The sequence below is a fragment of the Salvia splendens genome, chromosome 7, assembly GCF_004379255.2.
Source record: "Salvia splendens isolate huo1 chromosome 7, SspV2, whole genome shotgun sequence".
Taxonomy (NCBI): Eukaryota; Viridiplantae; Streptophyta; class Magnoliopsida; order Lamiales; family Lamiaceae; genus Salvia; species Salvia splendens.
Genome location: NC_056038.1, coordinates 28,121,708 through 28,142,269, shown reverse-complemented (window position 1 = coordinate 28,142,269; position 20,562 = coordinate 28,121,708). Strand labels below are relative to the sequence as shown.

Genomic DNA, 20,562 nt, shown 5'->3' with positions numbered 1-20,562 from the left:
CAAACTTTTGGTCAATTAATCAAATAAGAAATCTCCTAAACTCGCAAATGAAGATTTAAACAAGTTAGTCCCAAAGTAAAATTTGTAAATTAAATTTAGTTTAGGGTTTTAAAATTAAAAGCAGTTAAAATAAGGCGAAGTAGCGGTGTCACATGATTTGTGTTTCCCGGTCCGTGAAAAGTGCAATTTCCACTCCGGGAAAACATTTGTGTGTAAAATGTTAGTTAGTTGTATAAAATTAGGCAAATTATATTAAGCAAAAAGTTAATTAAATAAGTCTAATAATTGTACCTGCCAAGTACGCACATCTGTACCTCTCAATAACCTTTCTGTGTACACTCAGTATTTATACCCCTACTCTTCATCTTCCCGTCCATTACTCTCTCTCACTAAACCTAAACACCTCTCTCTTTCGATTTCGATTTCGATTTCGATTTCAATTTCAATTTCGAGATCTCAATCGACATGAAGAAGCTCATCAGAAGATTATCCAAAGTCGGCGACTCGTCGCAGTACTGGCTGCTCAGATCGCAATCGAAATCCGAGTCGCTGCGGAAGCGCTCCTCCTCCGTCGGCGTTCCGGAGGGGCACCTGCCGGTCTACGTCGGCGACGAGATGGAGCGATTCGTGGTGAGCGCGGAGCTGTTGAATCACCCGATCTTCGTGATGCTGCTGAATAAATCGGAGCAGGAATACGGTTACGAGCAGAAAGGCGTGCTGCGCATCCCCTGCCACGTGTTCATCTTCGAGCGCGTGCTCGAGGCGCTCCGCATAGGCGTCACCGACGCGCAGGACCTTCTCAATTCGCTCACCGATCAGTTGTAGAGCTGTGCTATAATTTTTCCTTTTTCTCTCTGCCTTCTGGATTGTACAGTATATAACTTTGTTGTGAGCAAAGTGGAAGCGGAGAGGCTTGGGTTTTGTTCAATAGAAAGTTATGACGGAAAAATAGGATTAATTAAACGTATTTTTCTTCAGCTCTGATATAATAATTTGTTTGATTTCTCTGAAATTGAAATTGCAGAAGAATGTTACTACTCCAGGTGATAGGCAACGTATAATAATACACGTGAATATACGGAAAGGTACAAAATGAAGTATAGAGGGGAATGGTGGGATTGGGAAAGTGTACGGTTCGTACAACGAGGAAAACGGAAAGTAACGGTAGAAGCGGCGTGACTGAGTTATGGAGAAAGGCGCCGTCGCGTGCGGCTTTCGAAATTGGAGCATCGGATTCCAAAATCGAGGGGTAGTTTCGTCACGTTGGTCATTTCGTGAGAGGGGTAGTTTCGTCACGTTGAAAATATCTGTTTATTCTAGAGGAATATTTGGGGTGTACGGATATGTGATAATAGAGGGGTGGTGTGGTGTCCATGCCATCTCACCTACTCTCAACGGTAGGTGTCATCAATTTTTTTCCATTTTTTCTACCTCTTGTGTTGTTTATCAACTTCTTTCAGATTTAGTTCAAAATGCATTGCCTAATTCAGACTCGTTAATCTGTTAACAGAACTTACAGATAAAGTATAATCGTGAAAACTTCAAAGGAGTAGTAGTAATCAAAACAAATAAACACATATCTAATTTATGTGATTAAATTGTAGTAGCATTCCAGATTCTTCTTTATCACACATATAAATTAGCGAAATATTAAAAATTTAGTTCCGTCAATGAAAAAGTAGTCTTCCTCCAAAATCTTTCTTTGGAGCGACTTAGCAATTGCCGATAATATTCAAGGTGGAAATTGTAACAGAAAGTAAGATAAAATGATTTGGATTTGAAATTAAATTCAAATTTTATACACATTCAATTTAATAATTTGAATTCTATATTTAAATAAATACCATGGAGTGTCAATTAAGTATTATTTAAATTAAAATATTATAACTTCAAATTTAATAATCTAAAATTGCAATTACAGTGACAATATAATTACAAATTCAATATACAAAATACTCACCAAAAATGATTTTGATTTATTTTATTTAGAAAAACATGATTGATGATAATTGTGCCACGAAATCCGCCCCTTTGGGCCAACATTAGGAGGTGGACTAGAAGAAGTATAGCTCAAGTTGGTAGGAAATTATGAATTTTGATTTTTGAATGCTAAATCCGCCCCTTTCCTTTTTTCAAATCTCTACTGCATGCTAAATTTTTGACCAGGAAACTAAGCCCTACCAGGCTCATTATTTATTTACTTGGTTCTTGTCCTACCAGCTAGATCAAAGCAAAGCATATGCATGCACCCAAAGGTTTCATGAACTTTTTTATTAGTTACTAGTATCATTTAAGTGTTTGTTGTTCAACTATTCAAGGCTGATATGCCTGCTGAATTTAAGGATACTTGCATGATTAATAATTAATTTACTTCTCCTTTGGAAAAAGGAAAGGATTGTTTTTTTTAAATGTAGTTCTGGGCGGTGTCATTCTGGTAAAGGAAAATTAAAGTTATATAAGCGAAAATGGGGAGTAGTATATAGTAGTACAAAAAATATGATCTAGATTTATATATGAAATTATGAGTCCGGCATTAGACTATATAACATAGAGAATAATTCTTGTGTAATACTTTCAGCAATTGAGTGAATCATGTAGAAGAATTCACTAATATTAATATTCATAAAATTATCCGATGCATGAACATTTTCTAGAACAGTTCAATTTAAGAAGGCAGGGAGATCTTAAATATTATGTTTGCTTCAATTAATTAATTGGAGTACTTAAATATCATATACGTACTTAATATATATTAATCCAATTTATATATCTTTTCACCTATCTTAAGGTGTGATTGAATGTAACGTGAAATTAATAGAATTGATCAAGGCCGCTCTTTTTTTTTTTTTTGCTAAGTTGTTTGAATGAATTACAAAAAGAAGTTATGGTTTCTTTTTCTTTTTTTCTTTTTAGATTTTTATGAATCAAATTGTATTTTATATCAAATCAAATAAGACTGGATCGGAGCTTAATCAACGGGATTCTTGTCAAAAACCATTTACGACAAAAATTTTACCAACGATCTTAATTTTTGGCCCAGTCATAGTTGTCTCTTTTCCACACCTAAAGCAATTATTATAGACGTTTCTAGTAATTTATTCGATAATTAATTAACATTTTCTTAGGAGTACTTATCACTATCAATCGGTTAGAAAACGTTTATAATCAGCTACTTAAATATGATCTTGTAATAGCTAAACTTGCATGGTCATAATCAATATTGAATTAAATCACGGTGGTTAAATGAATATTTTTCGAGTAGGGGGGCTACCTAGTAATGACAAGAAATATGTAACTCCTAGTCCTATTTAAGAGCTTGCATGCAAAAAAATATGCTTTATATATATGCAAGAAAATCAATTTTTATGTTACCGAAGTTTGGTAGTTATATAAAGATAAAATGGTCAAATACGAAAACTACCAAACTATCATGATCGTTTATTAACTCAAGCATGAACTATCATTTTTTTACCATATGGAGTAGTTCAAATAAGGACAATAAAACTAGAAAATAGAGTTACAATCGTATTCCATTTTAAGTTATATCCTTTTACATGTTGTATCTCATCATTATTTAGACCGGTCAATACCCAACAATTTCCTCTGCTTTTATTGTTAGGTTTTACAGTCTCCTAATCTTTTGTTAATTATACAAGTGCGTTATATAAATGTGCACTATATAAAATTGAGGATCATCTACTCAAACTACAATAAGAAATTTAGAAAATCATTCCAATTAATCATGGAGCCAAAGCAAAAAAATGATTTTATTTATTAATCCATGAGAATTTCTTTTATGCTTAATTAAATACGAACATGTGGATGGATCAAAGTCATCGGTTTGTGGAGTATGTTTTTTAAAGGGGATACTTAAAAAAATCTATTAATCCTGGCATACTTTGGTTCAGATTTAGTTCCATCAATTGATAATTCAGGTCAATGGAACATTTTCTAATAATACCCTTTCCTAGAGGTCTACCCTACGAATTATGAATTTTTGATACATAGGATCATTAAATAAGTGACACTTTCACATTGCTATTTCCGTTACATTCCATGCTAGTACTAAAAAAATCAAATTAATTAAATGATTGATCGATTGTACTTTGTAGCTTTAGAAAATTGAGAATACTAAAATGTAGTCATATTATCTCCAACATAACATGCCAAGTGGTGGAAGGATTCGTCTTCATATGCAAACTGCTTTCTTATAAGATGACCCACATGATATTGGATTGAAATTAGCTAAATAATCAATCAATTGATTTCGAATAAATCAGACCATAAATTATTAAAGTTACATTTAGACCCACCTACAACTGAAAACGATACCTCAAACTGACAGCCTGGATTATTTTATTTTTATCCGATTTTCATTGCAGAGGGATGGCGAAACGGGTTACCCACGGGTACCCATACCTGATTTTAGCCAAACTTGTTGTCTCAATACCCGCCCCGCGACATACCCCGTGTCGGGTATCTCGTACCCGACCCAAAATCCTAATAAAAAATTTAAAAACCATAATAACCATCAATGTACCCTAATTTACTTTGTTAATATCGATGGTAAACGTTGAATAGATTGAGAATAAAAGTGAGGGGACACTCAATAGCTAGTTTCGGTGAGTTTTCAATTGTATGTTTGTTTGAATATAAAATGTTTTAAAAGAACTCTTAGATTATATAAAGTACTCTCACTGTTCCGCCTTAGTAGAGGCATTTCATTTTCTTCCCTCATTTTGGAAATATAATAATATAAATACACGTCTCTACATTATTATCTATCTTACTTTATTTTTTCTTTGTTCTAACTATTTATTTTTAATTTTTCAAAATGAGTGCGTATATGACTATTATTATTTAACTATTTACTTTTTTTCTCCACTTTAACTATTTGAAACATCCTATTAATATGGAACGGATAGAGTATTAAAAGATGGAATATGACTAATACTAATAATAACGGGTATTATCGAGACTAACGGGTATACCCGCGCGGGAAGTGGGTATATCCGCTACCCGCAAAACTCTAAAACACACTACCCGATCCCGCCCCGTTTCCCGTTATCGTCAGGTAGCGGGTGTTGAGAAAAGGGGAAGTATCAATAAGCATTAAAGAATAATAGAGTTCCAAGAATGGAGTTCCAAGAAGCATTGAAGATGTGCATGTTCCAATAATAGTGTAGTTCCATGAATATACATTTATTGTAGGATCTCAAAGGTCACCAACATCCCTATAAATATATGGGTGTTGAGTACCATTTCATCATTCAATCAAATACAATTATCTTCTCCCATTGCTTTCTTCTCTAAATATGTTGTCTATACCATTTAACATGGTATCAGAGCGGGTTTGGACTCAGATAAGGTATCATCATCGTCCTTGATACCTTTCTCGGCCCCTTCTCATTTTTTTTTTGTTTTTCCTTTTTCCGTTGTACCTGTAACCATAAGCCAAAATGTCAAATGACAACTATATAGTAACCGAAACCTCAGATTCATCTATGGCAGATGAATTTGCCCGGCAGTTTACCAATTTTATGCGCAATAGTTTTGCGATGAACCAACCAAATCCACCAGAAACAGCTGTCGTGCCATTCAGAATCGACACGCAGCCCCTCCACATTGGTGGGAACAAGTTAAATGGAGAAAATTACGCCCTTTGGTCCGTATTGATAAAGACGGCAATAAGTGGTCTGGGAATGGTCTCTCACGTCACCGGAGTGCCTCCTTCCCCACCTCGAACTGATCCAGCCTTCACACAGTGGCAACAAGCCGATCACTGTGTGATCACTTGGTTAATACAAAACATCGAGCCTCGACTGGTTAGTCGAGTTTCACAACATCCGACGGTGAAGCATATCTGGGATGCGTTGGCCGTCACATATGGGAGTGGAAGAGATAAAATCTAGGTGTATGACCTTCAGTTCAAAGCAACCACACTAAGACAAGGAATCAGTTCATTAGAAGAAATATGGAGCCGGTTGGGAGAGATCTGGATTTCAATTGATCAAAAACAGACGAACCCAATGAAATGTCCAGAGGATATGGAGATTCATAACAAATTCATACAAGATCAGAGAGTATGTCAGTTTCTATATGCAATTGATAGCAAATATGAAACAACCAAGAGGGAGATACTGAAAATGGACTCGCTTCCCTCCGTCGACTATGCGTACAACCTGATTTAGCAGGAGGAGACACGACTCCGAGTGTTACAACAGGCAAACACCGGCGGAGCAGCTGCCACGGATGGAATCGGAACCGGCCTCGCCATCCGAGGGTGGCAGAACCCTACCGGCAGCTCTCGGGGTGGCGGTCGCGGCAGCAACGGTGGTGGTCGCGGCAACCACGGTGGTGGTCGCGGCGGCAATGGCAGAAATCGGCAAAGTGATGAAGAAGACAAGTCAAAATTGGTGTGTTCCTACTGCAAACGGAAAAGACACACAAAAGATTCATGCTTTGAACTAATTGGGTATCCAGATTGGTGGGAAGAGAAGCACGGCAAGCCGCCGCAACCACAAACACCCTGGAACCGTGGCGGGCACGCCGCCGCAGCAGTTGGAGGCGACGGTGGCAACGCCGTGCAGGGGGTCGCACAAACCGCCGGTGCTGTCCAGCCAGGAGGAAGAACCGGAAATGAAGCTGTTCAGCCGGTGAACACAACCGGGGCAGCAAACTTCGTCACCGGCGGAAGTGGGAGTGTTGTTCGTGATTGGAGTGAAGAATTTATGAGGGAAGAGGCGGTGCCCGATTCAGGTAGATTAGGGTTAGGGGGCTCTTTTATTGGAAGCCCCCAAATCTTTGGGAAATTGCAGGTTTTACCCCACCAAAATTCTCAGTCACAATTAGCCCCCAAATCTCCTGAAAATTCCATAATTTCCCAAACTACTTGCCAAAATGGATTTCAGCCTCTCGAGAAGCTTGGAGTTGTGTGTGCAGTATCTAATAGCCATGAGAAAAATGATAAATGGATTTTTGACTGTGGGGCAACCGATACCATAACATATGATGCCTCAGACCTTACCAACCTTCAGAAACCTCTAAAATCTCATATCCAAACTGCCAATGGGGAATTTACAGTGGTTGAGGGGGCTGGAACCGTTAACATTTCCCCAACTTTGCAGTTATCAAATTGTCTATATATTCCTTCGATGTCTCATAAGTTATTATCCATTAGTCATGTCACAAAGGAATTGAATTGTACGTTACTAATGCAGCCACAATTTTGTCTGTTGCAGGATATCCGAACCGGGGAGATAATTGGGCTTGGCACTGAACGTGATGGGCTTTACTATGTGGATGAGATAGCTCAAAAAGGGACTGCCATGTTAACTCACGGATCAGCTGACCGGAAAGCTTGGCTTTGTCATCGGCGCTTGGGTCATCCATCTATCGGTTAATTAAAATTGTTATTTCCTAGTATTATTCCTAAGCATGACATGTACTGTGAAACTTGTCTTTTATCCAAAAGTCATCGGAACTCTTACCCATTAAGTAATACTCGTGTTGAAACCCTGTTTGCCTTAGTACACTATGATGTTTGGGGACCCGCACCAGTTATTGGGGGCAAGGTTTTTGATATTTCTTAGTTTTTGTGGATGATTGCACTCGCATGACCTGGATATATTTCATGAAACAAAAATCTGAAGTTTTGTCACACTTTACCCATTTCTATAACCTTATCCAAACTCAGTTTCACAAAACCATCCAGGTCCTTCGGTCAGATAATGGGGGGGAGTTCGTTAATTCTACCATGAAACAATTCTTCCAAAACAAAGGCCTAATACACCAAACCACATGTGCTCATACTCCCGAACAAAACGGTGTGGCAGAAAAGAAAAATCGATCTATCCTCGAAATGACTCGTTCTATGCTTATAGAGTCAAAAGCCCCGAAACACTTCTGGCCAGAAGCCATTGCCACCTCAGCCTATCTCTTAAACCGATTGCCCACAAGTATTCTCAAACACAAAACTCCTCTACAAGTCTTGTCCACCTTCACAAAAATTCCTCCGCCCTTGACTCTTGAACCTCGCGTCTTCGGATGCTCTGTTTTTGTCCACATTCCTAAACATGAAAGAACTAAACTATCCCCATGCGCTATCAAATGCGTTTTTGTAGGATATGGGGTAAATCAAAAGAGGTATAGGTGTTTCGATCCAAAGTCCAACTGGATGTTTGTTACAATGAACTACAACTTTCTTGAAACTGAGTACTTCTTTACCCATCTTAGCGGTCAGGGGGAGAGTAATGTTAGGGAAAACAATGATACGGACCCGCTAAGTTGGATCTCAATGCCACTGCCAACGCCAAGCAATCCTGATGTGGATCTATCAGAGAAAACAGTAAACAATTCCGCTGAGCAAGTCTCTGATGTGGTAGAGTCCATCGTAGAAGGTGGCATCGCCTCAAATATTTCTTCGTTAAGGTTATCCAATGTAAGTAATCCTGTGGATACAGATAATTGTTTGGCTAACACTGTAAGTGCAGAAGAAAATTCAATTGAGACCGAAGAAAGGGAAATTGAGGAAGTCGAGGTCGAAGGAGTTGACCCTGACACTGGGAGGTACATACTTCCACCAAGGTCAAACAGAGGAGTTCCACCCAAAAGGTATACACCAGAGAGGATTGACAGGAAAAGCGGTACTCTGTTGTGAACCTAGCCAAAGGCCATTTATCAGACATGGCTCGGGCTTTCGAGAATGCACTATATGAGGAAGAAGAAATACCACAGACATGGGAAGAAGCTATGAAATACAAGCATTGGAGGGAAGCAATGAAGAAAGAGATTGATGCACTGATTCGAAACCACACATGGGAGAAATGTGCTCTACCAGAAGGGAAGCGACCAGTGGGTTGTCGATGGGTCTTCACTATCAAAAGAAGACCTGATGGCTCGATAGAAAGGTACAAGGTACGACTTGTCGCAAAAGGCTATACTCAGACATATGGAGTTGACTATTCTGAGACCTTCTCTCCAGTAGCTAAGATGAACACTATTCGGGTGTTGTTATCCATTGCTGCTAATAGGGACTGGCCATTACACCAGTTTGATGTGACGAATGCCTTCCTACATGGAGAGTTGAAGAAGGAAGAAGAAGTTTACATGGAGGCACCCCCAGGTTTTGCAAAAGATTTTAAAGCATGTGAAGGGTGCCGATTGAGGAAGACCTTGTATGGATTGAAGCAATCTCCAAGAGTATGGTTTGGGAAGTTTGCTGGGGCAATGATTAGCTATGGATATACACAGAGCAATTCAGACCATACGCTATTTTTTAAGAAGCATGGTGATAAGATCACATGTTTAATCATATATGTTGATGACATGATTATTACAGGTGACGACCTAGAAGAGATTGAGGAATTAAAGAAAAATCTTTTTCAGGAATTTGAGATGAAGGACTTGGGGAATCTCAAGTACTTTCTTGGGATTGAAGTGCTAAGGTCAACCAAAGGAATTTTTCTGCGACAAAGGAAGTATATCTTGGACATCCTAGCAGAGACTGGCCTACTGGAATGTAAACCAGCAGACACTCCTCTGGCAGTTAATCACGGATTACAAATCAGAGAAGGAGCCAAGTTGGCTGACCGTAGTCGATATCAGCGACTGGTCGGAAAACTCATATATCTCTCGCACACTAGGCCAGATATTGCATATGCAGTTGGGGTCGTAAGTCAGTTCATGCATAAGCCGCAGACAGATCACATGGAGGCAGCACTTAGGATTTGTCGGTATTTGAAGGGAACTCCAGGGCATGGAGTGTTGTTCGTCAAAAAAGGGCATCTTGAGATTCATGGTTATACAGATGCTGACTGGGCAGGGAACCCAAACGATAGGAAGTCTACAACAGGCTACTTTACCTTTGTTGGAGGTAATTTGGTAACATGGAGAAGCAAGAAGCAGAAGGTGGTGGCTCTTTCGAGTGCTGAAGCAGAATTTCGTGGGATTAAAAGTGGGTTGACCGATATTTTATGGTTAAGGAGATTGATGAAAGAGATTAATCTCTCTCCAAGCAAGTGCCAGTCGTGTTGTGATAACAAAGCTGCTATAAGCATCTCACAAAATTCAGTACAACATGATCGAACGAAGCATGTGGAGGTTGACAGACACTTCATCAAAGAAAACATTGAGAATGAGATTGTCGAACTCTCTTTTGTTCGCTCTGAGGATCAACTTGCCGACATCCTAACTAAAGCAGTTAACTCAAGGAGCTTTGAAGATGTGCTTTCCAAATTGAGTTTTGGAGATCCCACCACTCAATTTGAGGGGGAGTGTTGAGAAAAGGGGAAGTATCAATAAGCATTAAAGAATAATAGAGTTCCAAGAATGGAGTTCCAAGAAGCATTGAAGATGTGCATGTTCCAATAATAGTGTAGTTCTATGAATATATATTTATTGTAGGATCTCAAAGGTCACCAACATCCCTATAAATATATGGGTGTTGAGTACCATTTCATCATTCAATCAAATACAATTATCTTCTCTCATTGCTTTCTTCTCTAAATATGTTGTCTATACCATTTAACAGCGGGTACCCAATACCCAGCGGATAGCGGGTCGAAATGGGAATTATCCATTACCCGCTATCCATTTTGCCACCCCTCACTCTAAGTAAGTCTCTGAATCCTAAATTCATACCTTAATCAAAGTATCGTTTAAAATTTTTAGAGCATATCATTTCATCAATAATCAATAATCAACAATTACAATTGACATGTATTATCTTACACGGTAATCACTAATCTCCCACCAAACCAAATTTCACTAAATCGATCTATTTATTGATATATACGAATTTACTTTATTAATGAAAAATCAAATGTCAAATCGTATTTGTCCTCTTTGAATTCCGCGTTTGGGAAAGGAAGACTCCCAGAATTTTGGGACATATATAATATAATTAACAGAAATGAAGTGAGATAATGCATAATTAAAGGAGACGCAACTGTCAACCATAATCATTAACCGTAGAAACGCGTTTGTGAATTGACACCATTCTTGATTCACGTTCCACCCACATGCTATCAAATCTTCGAGAATGAAATTTTCATTATTCGTTCCATACATTTTCGAAGAAGCCAAGCTATTTTGCGTAACGTAGGATTCCCAAAGAGAGAGAAACATGTGAGGGACAATTGGACAAATGTAAGAAGAGGTAACATGTGATAAAATCCTACCCCATCACTTTGTGTAAAATACTACTCACATTGTAACTGCCAGTACACAACATTTATGTAACAACTAATCTGACCTAGTCTTCATAGGAGTACTCGATTTGCAAGATTGTATACTGAAATTAAATATATAGTGCATTTGGTTCATAGGATTCAATCGCACAACTCAATTCTAGATAGATAATCATGAAATAATTAGTCATAGTTAACCCCTTATGACTAATCTCACAATTCAATTCTAGATTATATCTTGATATTATTATTTTATCTAGAAAACGGAACGCCACCCTAAGATACTAATCATCACACTCAAATGATATTTAAGAGAAATCAGGGCATTAAGAGTAGATCAAATTGAAAATTAGTTTAGTGACATAACAAACAACGAACTAAGAAAAGATGTTTGGGGATGATTAATCACAAGGAAATTCATATAATTGACAAAGAAATGACATACTACCAGCTGAATTGGCATACTGAACAAACATCAGGACGAAACCAACAAAGTAAAAGGTGTAGGGATCAGACCAGTCCGGGTTCACTAATTACCAAGACCTCTTTGTTCTTCTTACAAGAGAGCTCAGTCAAACTCTCAACCAAGCCGCTGATATTAATCAAGAATTACAAGTATGTTTACAAGTAATATATCCTAGCTATTACAACTCTCTGTTGGAACCATAGCTAGCCCCTTGATTACTTCACAACCTGCACACTAAGTACACGAGTCAGTAATAACAAGTAAGATCCAAAAGGATCCAAGGTATTACATACAAGAAGAACAAGAAAAACAGAGGACACCGAATAGATCAAAGATTTTGGCTCAAACACCCGCCAACAGTTCAGATCTATCCAAGGGAGAACCATTGAATCGACTAGAGATCAGCCTCAAACCGTCAATACCTCCACCACATAACCCCTTCACACCGGATCAAGATCCACCGAACACAATCTCAGACTAAAGCCCTCACACACAAAACCCTAATTCTCACCAACACACAGGCAATCGAAGAGGTTGCCTTCACCAGCACTCACACTGATCAATCACATTCAGAGTAGTGAAGGATCAAGAAGAAGATTGCCAGAGAACTCATCGGAGAAGAAGAGAGAAGAGAGAGCACACACTGAATTGAGTGAATAGAGAGAGAAAGAGAGAGAAGTGTAAAGTGAGGAACAAAACCAGCATACACTTCACACATAACAAACACAACCCTCCATCCAATGGTGCAGAAATATAATCCAAGTGAAAAGGAGACGTGGCAGCAATCGGATGGTGGAGAGCAAAGGTCTTTGGGCTAATAGGCTTGGTCACATGGACTAGGCCCAATAATTTGGCATTGGACCAAATTAAATCACAGCCCAAATAAATGTCCACCAAATATATTCAATAGAAGGCAAACACAGTAACAGATAGAATTCTTGTTTTATTACTGACTGATGTGCTGATGATATTTATCTTGGACATATGCTTTGTTTCAGAGCCATTTAAGAGAAATGCGCATACCTTCCTTAATCTCAAGTAGGGGACTAATTAGTTGCATCTTCAGATTAATCTCAAGAGAAATGCACATACCTTCAGATCTTGATCAGATGAAACAGCTTTGTAGTCTGCATTTACCTGCAAGCCTTCAATTGTAAGGCAGTTTATCATAACAAAAACAAGCACCAAACACTTGAACAACAGAGATATACCTCCGGTCTAGTCTTTAACATCATAAGAAAACTAATGCAGCAATTGAGATAAATTACCTAAAAAGGAAACTGCATGCAATCAAATACTCAACACAGAAGATAATTAGATAAATATCACTGTTTTGTTTTGATCTGCTACGTTCTTATTGATTGCTTAAATATGTGCAGCAATTTTAATTCGGGAGCAGCTCGTACCAGCTATTTTAATATCAAGTAGTCACCTCATAAAATAAAATAAAAATCAAATTTTGTTTTTTACAGACTGATCAAATCAGTATAGATTTAGCATAAAGTAATCAATAAACTCTCAAACAAATCAGAACATGCAAATAACAGGAAAAAAGGTGAGACAGAATGTTTGTTTATATCAGCAAGCATGGGCGAAGCACAGAACCATGCATCTTTTGACAAGACTACATTAATCTTATTCACTTTTTTCGCTAAGAAAATGCTAGTATAACTTGGCAATCCTATGGAATTTATAACATTGTAAGGTTTATCATGTCAAGTTACTAGTTTGCATCTAGAACGAACCAAGAAGTAACATAAATTTTTAACGACTCTTTGTTTTTTTTTTCTTTTCAATTTTATTGTTCACTCGGTAATCCACACAATGTGTTCTGTGATACAATCACGACTCTGTTGAAGGCCTTAGGTGGACCTACGACTCGTTCGATGTCCAAGAAGATGCTCGAGGGTGTGTTCGTGCTTGTCAAGAGGTTTTGGAACGAGGAAGCAAGAATGAAGCTCGGGGGGAGGCGGGACAGAGAGATGGAGCGGACTGCTCAGCCCTTGCGGAGGAGCCGAGCAGCCCGCTCGTGAAGACCGCACCATGGCTGGAGGATAGGAGGTTTGGAGCGGACTGCTCCAAGCTTGCGCCAAAGTAGAGCAGCCCGCTCCGTAGGTGGCGAAATGGAGCTGGAGGTCTAAGACTTCGAGCTTGAGTTATTTTTGTTTGCCTTTTTAAATTTACCTTGCATTATTTTTTAAGATATAGTTATTTTTTGAGAAGGTATATAAATTATTTTTTAAGAAGATATAATTATTTTTTTTAGAAAATAAATGAAAAATATATTCTCAATTTATCTTTCTCCTTGGAGTATTAATTAAAGAATAATAATGACATGTACTACTAAGTTTTAAGCAGGCCTGTAATTTCGAAAATGAAGGTAGTCGAGGGAGGTAAATGCAATTTAGAAATCATATTAGGGTTTAGACGACTCGCATTAGGGCACCCGCAACGCGTCTCGCGGGTGCCCCTTATCTCGTCCCTCCGAGACGAGACTGCCGCGGGACGCGTTGCAGCGTCCCATCTCGTCCCCAGCCCGCTGAGACGCCCGTCCCACCGAGACGGCGCGCGAGCTGTCTCGCGACGTGGCGCGCTCCGGCGCTATGCGTGACGCCCACTCGCCGGCCCGCGAGTGGGCGTCGTCATGCTGACGCAATAAATCATTTTTTCGAATTTAATAAAAAAAAAATTAAAATTAAAAACGGTCGACCGTTCAACGGTAATTTTCAAAAAAATTATATTTTTTTCTTTTTTTATTCTACAAATACTCCTTTTTCACACACACAAACACACATCTATTCTTCTCAAATCATCTCTCTTTCCTCTTCAATTTTCATCTCAAATCATCTCTTTTATTCTTCTACCAAAGTTAATCCATTCATGGATCCATTTGAGCAAATGCGTCGAATAATGGAAGAATCACTTGAAGAAGATCGACGTAGGGAGGCGGAGGAAGCCGCGCTGCCCCAAAGACGATCCCGGACTTACATCCATCGTAACCAGGAGGAAGCCGCCGCAAGGTTAGTACGCAACTACTTCTGTGATAACCCGGTATGGGGAGATACCTACTTCCGTCGCCGTTTCCGCATGCGGCGACCGCTATTTCACCACATCGCAAATACATTGGCAGCCCGGGAAGAGTTCTTCCAAGAAGGGTTCGACGCCGTCGGCCGTCCCAGCCACACGACGCTGCAGAAATGTACTGCAGCAATCCATCAGCTTGCGACTGGACAAACGGCGGATTTGTTCGACGAATATCTCCACATTGGAGAAAGCACTGGGAGAATGTGCTTGATGCAATTCTGCAAAGGCGTCTGGGGCAGCCTTCACCAACGAATTTCTCCGGAAGCCAAGCACGGCAGATTGTCAGTTATTCTCCACCTTCACGAAGAAGTGCACGGATTCCCCGGGATGCTTGGCAGCGTCGATTGCATGCATTGGCAATGGAAGAATGCCATGTGGCGTGGAGGTGGGCATACACGAGCGGCCACAAAGTCACCCACCCACCGTTATACTCGAGGCCGTTGCCAACTACTGGCTAGGATTTGGCATGCGTACTTCGGGGGCCCCAGATCGAACAACGATGTCAACGTGCTCAATAATATTATCAAATAGCGGATATGGCGGCGCCATGGCGCTATGGAATGACGTTCGGTGGTGGAAACGACATAGCACCATGTCGCTGCCATAGCACCGCCATATCCGACATTTGACAATATTGCGTGTGTACTGCATTTAGGAATAGAGTATTATGCAAGAAACATGGTGGTTAGAGTGGTATATTATGCTTTATTAATTGTTTAAAGTGTTTTAGATGTTATATTTTTAATATTTTTAATTTTTGAATTATATAAATATATAAGTATTATTTTATTTATTTAATTTTTTACCGTCATATCCACCATACTAATACGCCATATCCTTGTGGCGGTTTTTAGGCAAACCGCCATAAGCTGCCATGCGAGATTGATAACATTGGTGCTCAACCAATCCGACCTCTTCGCCGAAGTTTTGGATGGTAAAGCGCCGGCCATCAACTTCTTCGCTAACAACCGGCGGTATAAAATGGGGTACTGTCTTGCCGACGGCATCTACCTGAAGTGGCCAACCTTCGTGAAGACGTTCAATAGGCCGGTGAATGAAAAGCAGACTCTTTTTGCGCAGAAGCAGTAGGCTGCTCGCAAGGATGTGAAGAGGGCGTTCGGGGTTCTCCAAGAGCGCTTCAACATTATCAAAGCTCCGGCTCGTACGTGGTTCATGGAGAGTATGGTCGACATCATGTATACGTGCATAATCTTGCACAACATGATTGTCGCCGACGAAGGACCCGAGGCGGGAAATTGGTTCAACCCAAAAACCCCCGGAAGCTCTACCGCAAGTAGTCCGCCTCGCAGTGGAGTGCATCCGTCTTTGCAAGATCGGTTGTCTATTCGGGCAAGGACACGTGATTCTACCGCCCACGCCCAACTCCAAGATGATCTAATGGAGCACATTTGGGAAAAATTTGGCAACCGGTAGACGCACATGATCTTTCTTCTGCTTCTTTGCGCTTTGAGATTTTGAATTTAGAGAGAGTGAGCGGAAGAAATTAAATTATGTATTTTAAATTTTTTAGGATTTTTAATTATGTTTTTTTTAAGAATTTTAAGTTGTAATTTTATTTTATTTAATGAAGTGTGTTTTTATTAATTGAATTTATTGGAAATAAAAATAAAAAATGAAATTGAATGAATAGTTAAGGGATGAGATAAGACACACATAAGAGATGGAGGGTTGTAGGATCTATCTCTTAGTTAAGAGATGGAGTGAAAAGTACAGTGGGGCCAATGAATAGTTAAGGGATGAGACGGATAAGAGACAGCGTTGCAGATGGCCTTATAAATCTTAGTGGCCTACTCCCTCTCTGCAGCCGCGAGATTTCATCTCAAGTAAGTTTTATCTCTCTAATTCCTTTTCCATGCTCCTCTGAATTCATCATTTTCTTGACATGCAATTCATGTGTTATACATCATTTTTAGCGCTGACTTCTTAACACCATGCTGTCTAATCTCTTTAGATGGTTACTTAAGTAGTAGTAGGAGGAGCTAATATACACATCCTGTTATTAATTGTAGGTACTTTTGCTGATTTGTGAGACTCCGTCAAAATGGTAACCATGTGGTTTAATCACTTTTTGGTTGTAACCTATTTATAAAGTTATGTGATCTGATCAAACACTGGGTTCACAATTTATGTTTGCAGGTGAAGTTCACAGCAGAGGAGCTCCGTGCCATCATGGACCTCAAGCGTAACATACGTAACATGTCTGTTATTGCCCATGTTGATCATGGTATGCAAGTTGCAGTATTGATATAATTAATGTTTTTTACAATCATCTCCATTCTGTATGAATTGCGTTACATGGTTCTCTAGTATGAAAGAAAGATTACCTGTGAATGGTGTTGCAGGAAAGTCCACTCGAACAGATTCCCAGGAGGTTGCTGGCAATGTTAGAATGACAGACAGAAGAGCTGATGAAGCTGCAGAAAAGGAACTACTGAACAGGATGCATCTTGAACAAACCAACAAGTAATATAAATTTTTAATTACTCTTTACGGTTTTGTCTTTTCACTTTTAATTAATTTTTAATTGTGCCAAAAACATTTCTCGTCATAAAAACACGCCCCAATACTTGCTCCACTTCCTCCTTTGCCTCTTTCCTTAATTTCTTAATCATCAAACGTTTCCCAACCATACTTGGGATATCCAATTTACCATACTCCATAACCCATCCCAAATTGTACTGTTTTTCGGTTTTTGAACAATAATACTCCAAATTTGGAGTAGCATTGTAGCTACTGCAAATACTATTTGAAAATTGCAATTGAATCCTTCATATTTATGTATTTTTTTGAATAGAGGCAAGCAGACTTACCCAGAGAATGTTGGCGGAAGAAAAATTTCTGGTGCAGAGAAAGAAATCCAGAAGATGGAGCGGCGTGTGCAGAGTAAAAGAATGAAATTAGGTTTATATTTGTAGTTTTAATGGGCTGGACATGTTTAAGTAAATGGTAGCAACGAGGAAAATTGTGACTTAGCAGCAGGAAAAAGTGAGAGAAATTGCTTCTTTTTGAACACCAGTAGTGTTAAAAAATTCGTTATGAATTGCTTACATTGAAAAAGTATGTGATGTTAATTATATGCATTGATTCTAGAAAATGAAGAAGAGAATGAAAAATGTTATCAAATGATGGTATTTGACTTTAATATTGAAAATTTTCATGATAATTAGTTAAAGTATGAGAAATTAAAGTGAATGAGAGAATAATATGTATGAGACATCTTACTTTATTTTCTCTCTACTTTAATTATTTATTGATTTTTTCAAAACACGAGCGAAAAACAAGCGTGTCTTATGAAATGAGACAGATAGAGTAATATTTTAAAATAGGAAGTCTCGTGAAAATAAGTTAGTAGAAAATACAAAAACAACATAAATACAAAATTAAATACTCCCCCATCCCTTATTAATAGTCATCAGTTGATTTGGCACGAGTTTTAAAAAATGTAGCGAAGTGCATTGAAAAAGTTTATGGAATATGTAGCTAACGGAAACTTTACCCTCAATTTTAAAATGGGTTAAGCCCACAAATCTGATAAATAACACCAGTAGAATAACAAAATAGTTAATGGCCTAACAACGTAATAAAACATTGGTTGAGCCCAATAGGTCACCTTCTCCAACAGAATACAAAAGAGACGAAGTCACAACCTTTATCACACTTCTGTCAATTTTGGTGCACCTGGGTCCAGCTCCGGCAAAGCCCCAACTGGAGCGGCGGCTTAGCCTAAGCTTGATCCGTCACTATGTGGATTAAAGGAGGAATGGAGGATGGCTCATTTTCATGTGCAAATATATGCTTATATCCGATTTTGAAGTAAAACAAGTTCTGTCACGACTGCCCTTTTTAGGGTTAATAAATGCGGGTGGTCGCGACTAAAGGGACTTTAAGAAAGGATAATTTTCTAGGGTTTCGATAAAGAGTTTGACAAAGATAATTAATATTCAAATAACGAGGAAAAATCAGAATAAATGCTTAGGTTTTAAAACCCAAGTCAAACAATTATCATAACTTATAATCCAAGAGTGAAAAGGGGTTCACAAATATCATTTGCGAAAAATAGTATTATCTCAGCGAAAGCATTTAAGAGTAAGAGTGACACCATGTATGAAGACACGACGCCCCTCGGAGTTCAAAATAAATCCAACAATAATTAAGGTTCGACTCAACACCACCCCAAGCTCGTCGCCGCTCAACCTGCACATAAGGAAAACACATGTAGGGCTGAGTACTATAAAAATACTCAGTGGACTTATGGCGAAAACAAGTTATAAAAAAATATTATATTTATCATGTCATTTTCAAGTAACCATCGGGGTTTTAGCTTTAAAAAGGCCTCAGGCACCAAAATATTCCATCGTTCAAAATCACGGTCGGCCGACCAATTTCCCATAGATGTCAACCATATTTGCTCATGCATGACTTGGAATGTGGCCACAAACCAAGTCACTAGACCGGCCAACCCATACACTGGCACGCGGTCTACCATAGGTGTACACTAATCCAAGTAGGGTTTGCGGTAGGGCTGGGGAAAAATATTGAAAAAATGATATATCGCTCGTATCATATTGAAAAATATCGAAAAATTATCGAATTTTTGATATATCGTAATTTTCGATACGATACGATACCGTATCATAAGTTTTCGATACGATAACGATATGCATTTTCTTATATCGCGATATATCGTTTTATATCGAATATACGATATATATCGATATTTTCGATATATCGTTTTATATCGAATATACGATATTATATCGTATATATCGAAACATATTGAAATTCAATACATATTAAAATTTAAAATTATAAATATATATAAATCCATTTAATTGTACTTGGTTGTGCTGTATTTTGACTATGGAGATAAGAACACTATTAATTTTATTGTGTTGAAGTTTTATTAATTTTTGTGTGAATTTTAAGTTCTGAAATTATAATTTTCGATATACAGGTATTCGATACGATATCGATATTTCGATTTTGATATTATCCATATCGAAATTCGATATATCGAAATTTTCGATACGATAACGATATGAAATTCTTTCATATCGATATTTTCGATACGATATACGATACAACGTTTTCGATACGATATCTCGTATCGACCCACCCCTAGTTTGCGGCCTACAAGGACCCAAAATCGATTTAAATAATAAATGGCAAAGCCATTTCAGATAGGCGCATTAAAACGAAAATACGTCATGATAAACAATTTGCATTTCATTTCCATCGATAAAATAGTTAGGATATTGTCCTTATTTAAAAAAGAGCCCAACTCGAGTGCTTAATTCGAAATTATATTCATTCTCTTACGATCACGATTTACTTGCGAGATAACACATAAATCAACCCAATAAATCAAGTATTAAATAAGATGCATGCCTATTATTTTTATTAATAGGATTTTAAATATTTCCCAATTAGAAACTTAGGTATCCAATAAAACAAAAAGACATATGTACTCCCATTTTAAAAACACGTACACCCACTGCCATTCCGTTTCAACAAACCAACCTCAAACATAGGCCATCCACAATAGGAATAGCCCGACCATAGCCTAGCCACAAACTCCTCCTGCCACATCATCAACACTAAAAATCCTCCTGCCACATCATAAATAGCTCAGCCATAGCCTAGCCACATCATAAATAGCCCAGTCACATCAATAGTCACATCACTCAAAATTATATAAAACAAATAATTAACAATCACACAAAATACGCAATTTAATTTACGATACATATACGAGAAAATTCAATAATATTATTAAAATTTAAAAAGTACATTAATTAAAAA

General features: G+C 38.3%; 1 protein-coding gene and 1 long non-coding RNA gene across 2 annotated transcripts; one reads left to right on the top strand and one right to left on the bottom strand.

The window, feature by feature from the left end:
• The first annotated feature begins 360 nt into the window (after positions 1-360).
• Positions 361-1,012, top strand: LOC121811416 (auxin-responsive protein SAUR71-like). The gene has a single exon (XM_042212273.1). It carries the CDS (start codon positions 466-468, stop codon positions 823-825), a length of 360 nt encoding a protein of 119 aa, XP_042068207.1. The 5' UTR covers positions 361-465; the 3' UTR covers positions 826-1,012.
• Positions 1,013-11,587: 10,575 nt separating this feature from the next.
• Positions 11,588-17,770, bottom strand: LOC121742079. Its single transcript, XR_006037965.1, has 3 exons — positions 17,571-17,770; positions 17,085-17,174; positions 11,588-12,792 (listed from the first exon to the last, which is right to left on the bottom strand). It is a non-coding gene; the product is annotated as an uncharacterized LOC121742079 (long non-coding RNA).
• Positions 17,771-20,562: the final 2,792 nt, after the last annotated feature.